Source organism: Aptenodytes forsteri, unplaced genomic scaffold (genome assembly GCF_000699145.1).
Source record: "Aptenodytes forsteri isolate BGI_AS27 unplaced genomic scaffold, ASM69914v1 Scaffold15, whole genome shotgun sequence".
NCBI classification, from domain to species: Eukaryota; Metazoa; Chordata; class Aves; order Sphenisciformes; family Spheniscidae; genus Aptenodytes; species Aptenodytes forsteri.
In genome coordinates, this window is record NW_008795129.1 from 9,647,628 (window position 1) to 9,654,296 (window position 6,669).

At 37.5% G+C, this 6,669-nt stretch overlaps 1 protein-coding gene across 1 annotated transcript in view; it reads left to right on the forward strand.

The window, feature by feature from the left end:
* DNTT (DNA nucleotidylexotransferase) overlaps nucleotides 1-6,013 on the forward strand; it is a 96,111-nt gene extending 90,098 nt beyond the window's left edge. Inside the window, 1 exon segment of the mRNA XM_019471694.1 lies at nucleotides 5,927-6,013. Coding sequence (XP_019327239.1) covers nucleotides 5,927-6,013 — 87 coding nt within the window.
* Nucleotides 6,014-6,669: the final 656 nt, after the last annotated feature.

Consider the following 6,669-nt stretch of genomic DNA (forward strand, 5'->3'; position numbering starts at 1 on the left):
CGATATTTCGTTCGCCCCCCCCCCCCCCCCCCCCCCCCCCCCCCCCCAATTTATTTGATGAAACAGTATGTCAGTAGCAGTCCAGACAGACCTTAATGATTATGGCCCTTCAGGGTCTTTTGCAAAAGGAGGGAGGGTGCCTTCTACACAATGTCATAGTTTTCCAAAGGATAATGAAATCCACTGGAGTATGACTGCATTCTTTCTGAGTTACAGCTGTAGAGCAAATAAAAGTCAGCTCTATGAAAAGAGTAGGAAAAATGGGATATGGAAGGAAATTCTTTTGTCTTTGAAAGGGCACAATTTTGCTATGACTTATTCAAGAATAAATGCTCAAATAATGTATAAATTAGAGTTGGGCCACTAATCATCTAGGAAACTTCATAGTTAATTCCAGTTTCTCAGCTAATACTAAGCATGATAAGGATTTAAAGAAATGAATCAAATTGACACTATGTGTCTCATCTTCAGAACAGTGGGTTGCACATGTACATGTTATACATACAAACCTGGAGTACTTTGCTCTCCAGCAGATTCTGCTGGTTCAGAACCATTAAATCCCATTTCATCAATGATACTGTCTACATGGTCCTACTGGCTTTTATTTTGAGGTACGTGTATTCAAGCTAACTTCCTAAGTTCATCTTGAGATAGGGAAAATAGTAATGAAATGCCACGGTGACAGGCTGAGAGTTATTTATAGTATTACTCAATTATAATAGATTACTCAATCTGGTATTTTGCAACACACTGTTATTACCAAGCTATTTGGTAATAAAAAATAGGATATCAGTCTACTTGGAATCTGATTAAACATGTGCTTTTCAAGAAGGCTGAGTTAATATTGATGGAGAGCATGAGTAGACCTGGTTTCAGGAACTTTGTGTACACAAAGCTGGCAGAGCAGTTGTGGGCAGAGCAACAGCTTCTATGTCTCCTGAGTGAGCATCCTCAGAAAAGTATAGTTTTGTTCAATGCAGTGTCAGGAGGTTGCTATCACTGCAGTATTTTTCCCTCCTGACCAAACAGTGGAAAGGAAGATGGATGGCCACAGTAGAGGCAAGTGTGTGCTGAGTGTCTAAGCAGTATAGTTTCATTTCAACAGCCTAAAGGATTTGTCTAGGCTCACTGAAAGTACAGGTTGCTTAAGACATGAACAGTGCATATCCAGTGGCCTAAATTTTCATATAATAGTAAGATCCTTTGTGTTATGAAAATCAAGAATTTGTGTGCAGTAATTTCTAGCAATCTCTGATTTTTTGGGATCTTTTCTTCTACGTCTTTACCGGACAAATTGCTAACCATATTTTAAGGTTTCCTATCTTGATGCGTAGGGTCAACCTACTTACGTTGAACTACTCAAGAAGTAGGTTAAACAGACACATGGAGGTACTCCAAAAATGGAAGAGAAAAAGGGGTCTGAGGTACTTTCCAATGCATTCAACTTTTTCTGATTATTTAAATGACGTATATACAAAATCAGTAAAATCAGTATTTGCCCCCCACAAGAAATATGTGCTGTTGGCCAATGCTGATTTATATAACTAAAACTAGAATTCTACTTTACTGAGTAATGGTTTTGTTTTGTTGGCTTCGTCGTACTAAAATGTGAGATGAAACCAAGTGACAATAGTAGTATAACATCTGTTTGAACTTTGGCAGTGCTAGTTAGGATATCATCAAGCAGTGCTAGCTCCGTGCCTTCACTCTCTGCTTCTCTTTCATCAAAAGTGTTACTGATCATTAATGCCAAAATGAAAAATAAGAGGTAGCAGTTCACATAAGAAAACATTTGGATGGCAGCTGTTCTACATTAGGTGTAGTTAATGGTCATGTTTACAACCCCAAATGTAATATTTACATCCATTGAAATAACAGAATTGATTAAATGGGATAAGAGCAGAGTGATACCAGCTGCTCCAGAGCATTGTTTTTTCTAAGTTTGATTGATGTTGATTGGGCATGTCTTGGATTTGCTGAATATCAGTGAGAAGCCGAAAAAAATTCACAACTGGGCAAGCAGTTCATTAATTCTCTTGAGCAAAAAGAAAAGAAAAAAGGAAGAAAGAACAGTAGTGAATGCAATAATCAAATTTGCATCACTGTATAAGCTCTGCATAGATTGACAAAGAAGCAAAATCATAGGTTATGATTAACATTAATAACACTTACATTGCTAAAGCAGTTGGCAGATATCAGCTAGAGATTCATTTAGAAACATGGCTTGTAGCTACTGAGAATGCTATTCAGCATCAGATATTTTGTATTAGAAATTTTCCCTGTCAAGCAAATGAAATGAGTTTTGCTTGCAGAAAAACATAAAGCGACAGAACAAAAGAAATGAGATGCAATTTGAGGTCCCAGAGATATGAAGAGCTTCTATTATAAAGAGCATCTATAACATCTGTCTACAAGTGTAAGATCTTTTTTCTTCTTTTACTTTTTTGCAGTAGTGTACATGTATGGATTGCCCGCTCTTGTTCTTAGTAATAGTAAAAAGGGGGGGGGGGAACGACCCCCCCCCAAATCCCTAAAATCCTGTCCTCCCAGGACATACTCTAGGAATAAAATATCCCCAGTATTGTTATCCAACGGGCAGTTATGAATGTCTTCCTTCCTTTTCTTTTAGTGTGTTCAATATCTTCTTTTCTACCATTTTTTCTAGTTGTGTCTATATGAAAAAGGATAATTTTTCCCCTGGTCAGTGTTTTTTGTAGGTTCCTTTTATTCCAGAATCTGACATTTGAACTTCCTAGGAAAAAGGAACATTATTTGTCTATGCTTTATAAGCAATCCTTGATATGACAGACACAACTTTGAACTGTCAGTTCATTATGGATATGTGATTGTTTTCAGCTTTTCATATTCCAGCAATACTCTGTAGTTTTCTGGGGCACTGTGCCAGAGTCTAAATATTCATATACTGAGAACTTAATGGTGGAGGATAAAATCCCTTAGAAAACTGGAGACTGTTTTTACACTACAGGTGTCAAAGCAAAAAGGCATACCATGTTTGTCTTGATTTGATTTAAAAAAAAAAAAATCCCTGAAGCAATGGGCCAAATTATTCCATCAAATTTCTGTTATGATGTGTTTGAATATGAAAATTATCTGATATAAATGGAATTCATTACAGAAAAGTGAAAACAACTTCATATAACTTGTTAAGTACTTTCACTGTGCGCTCCAGTAACAAATCTCTGATCCATATGGAATGTATCACTGCCTGAAATCAATGCCTTTATAGTAGAGCTTAATACAATGTCTACTGACCTCAGTGCAAAAGACTATTTCAGTGGGTTTGGTTTGTGTAAAGTGCAATTGATACATGACAGTTCTGCAAATGCAAATCTGGGGAATATAAATGCCAAAGAGTTAATGTGATAAGCAAGTAGCTTCTGAGCATTGCAATGCCCTATTTGTGAAGACTGCACTGTACATTACAAAAACAGATACAATTTTAAAAGTTACTTTCTGATTTTGTAACATATTTTTATTAATAACACGGAACACTTTACTTCATGTTGCCATAGTTACAATTTACTCTAATTATTTGCCTATTAAGATTGTTTTTGTCTAATCAAAGATGAACTGTCTCCAACTAAAATAGTGGAAGTGTTCCATATTACTTCACTGTATAGCAATAATTGGCTAAGAAGATAAATGACTTAGTAACTTTGGATGGATTCAAGAGGATATCAGCCAGAACTGCTCTTAAATACCAACTTTGCTGGTTGAGAACTCTGGAAGAGCAGAATCGGAACCTCATATTCTGTCCTTTCTGTCCTCTCAAGCTCAGGGGAACACTGACGGCCTCTGGCTCTATTCACTCAGGAGCATCTAACCTCTACCCTTCAATTTAGTCTTTATAACCTTTCTAGCACGGTTAAAGTGGCTTTCATTCTACTTTTTGGCATTGAAAAATAGCTATTAGGAAAGCCGCCAGTTTGACTACTATGGCTGTTGGAGCTGAACAGTGTCAATGGGCTTTTTCTGCAGAGCTGGACTTAGAACTTCAAATTTCAAATACCCCTACAATGACATGGAAACAGGTTTCTGATTTGGTTGAATCCCTGACAAAGTTTGACTCCAGCTGACAATGTTACATTTCACTTTAGGGGTTCAATCCTTCATTTTGCCTTGACAAAACTGTGGCTCCTGACAGGACTGAGTTATGGATCAGGCACTGGAAAGAATGGGACTGATGGAGAATAACAATAAGCCAGTGGATACCAACTGATGAGATGAATTTTACTGATGATGCACAAACATATTTCAGGGGCAGCATGAGGATGCCCTGGGCTCAGCGGTTTTGCTTATTCTTTCTGGCTCACTGTTCTTTCTGCTTTCCTTCTGTTGGTGCAGCAGCTTAGACAGCGTTATGTAGCCTTCACATGCTCTGGTGCCATAGAGCTTGGCCAAGCTGCATCCCCAAGTCTTTCCTACCAATGTTGATCTTCTTCTCTGCTGACTGATAAGTAACAGGGGGGTTGAAAGGAGAAAGAGTGAAGTGTCAGTAACCAGAAGTAGGATCTACCTGTTCCAGTAATCTGCCTGCCTGCTGATTCCTGAATCCCTTGAGTTACATGATCTCAATGATCAAGGAGTAAGAGACAGGGAAGCACTATCCAGATCAGGGAGTGAAGGATAGCAAGAAGGAGAGAACACAAAGGAAAAAGAAAGAAAAGTTGTGAATCTCTGGTGCCAGAAGTTGTTCCACCATACCGTGGGCCTGCTCTGATCTAGTTATGGACTCCTCTTCGTGACCCATTCCCATGGGTATGCTGGACAGCGTAGCCCTTCTGGAGGCAGCGCTTGGCAGCTGAGAAAGCGGAAGTGCTGGCACAAATGTTCCTGAACTTTATGGTAGTCAGAGATTTTCCCAACTAAGTGGAATTTATCAGCGGGTAGTTCTCTAGACAGATTCTCCTCTTTCACAGTAGAAAGTAAATCTAGAAGATTATGAAACCTTATCCCTGAAGTTTTCATGACGCTGGAGTTTGAGATTGTTCAGAGCTGAACACGGATTGAGACTTAACTTCAAATGATTCAGGAATTGTTGAAATATTAAGTATTCTTTTTCAATAGAAATGAGTTCTTTCTTGCTTCCAAACTCCTCTAAACGGTAAGGTTTCACTGTTAATATTCATCTACCTTAGCAGCTTTTTAATTAATATTGTACTTCAGTGATGAAAGGAATGCATAAGGCTATGTATTCTACTATATCAGTCATCCTAGGGGTGGTAGGGCTTGTGGGGGGTTCCTGTACAAGAATACTATCCTGTTTTATCAGAAGCACAGATATGAAAAAACAAACCGCATTTTTACTGTAGAACATTCATTGGGGGGCAGGGGGGGAAAGACAGAGAGAGAGCGCAATTGCAGTTGTTGATCCCTCATTTTCAGCTTGCTTTTCCAGATGGAATATTTTGTCTTTTCAGATAAGCCTTCTGTAAGTGTTAGAAATTTGGAAAGCATTGATGCTTTTAATGTTTGGTTATACATAATTAGTGTAACCATTGAATCAGCTTGAATGCATTTATAGAGAACATTACTATATTAATTGAAAAATCACTGATGATTTTATTAAGAAAGTCAAGCTATTGACCCTCATGGAGGGGAAATGTAGGTTTTATTTGAGTTCTAGTCCTAATACTTCTGCGCAGAGTCTTGAAAAAGTAAATCAAAACAAAGAGTTGTAAACTAGTCATTAGAACTGAAAGCATCAAGCAGCATTAGAATTATTTTTTAACTAGCTTTCACATTTCAAGGTCAGTACACTGATGAAGACTGATGAAGTGTATTCTGTAGAGGATACAGTGGGTAAAACTGTCAAAAATTAACTCCTTTTAAACAGCAAAAAACATCAATTGAAATGTCCCTCTAACATCCTTATTGACTTCCTTTTTTTTTAATTCTTTCACAGAGGATCTTTCTCAAAGCTGGAAGTGAGGAAGAAATCTTTGCACATCTTGGCTTGGATTATGTCGAACCATGGGAAAGGAATGCTTAAAACGATTTGCCAGTGTACATTCATCAGTTGACAGCAATGGTCCTTCTGCCTATCTTGCAGTCTGATTTAGAGATATATATTATATGCGTCTCCATGACAACTAAAAAATTTTAAAAATATGCTAGTTAGAAGCCATTATAGATGCTGATGTTCCTAGAAAATAAGACTTTAAGTTCTTCCAAATCCTTTCCATTCTTTTCTGTTTTAGTCTTTGAAGTTTCTACATGGAAGTGACCAGATAGAGCCTGTTTTTGGGGGAAAACTTGAAATGGGTGAGATTTTTGCTTGTGATAGGATTTTAACATTCCTGTGAATAATACTTGCTTGTTAAAATACTTTCAGCTATGACAATACTTAAATAATACAAAATATTTTAGCCGAGTCCAACAATTACTGAAATGCATGTTTATCTTTAACTGAATTCCTTAAGTATTTTGCTGAATCCATATATAAAATTGCTGCTGTATATAAGGCTTAACGACCTAGGCACTAATTAGCTTAGCAGTCTCAGCAAGTTGAGGCTTCAGCTGCAATATTTTTCCAGGTGGGGCACCACTCTACAAAAACCATAAACAAGTTGAAAATTCAGTGAGAGTTAAAAACATTTCACAGGAAAGGATTTTGGAAAGTAAAAGTAGCAATCTTCAATTGTGACA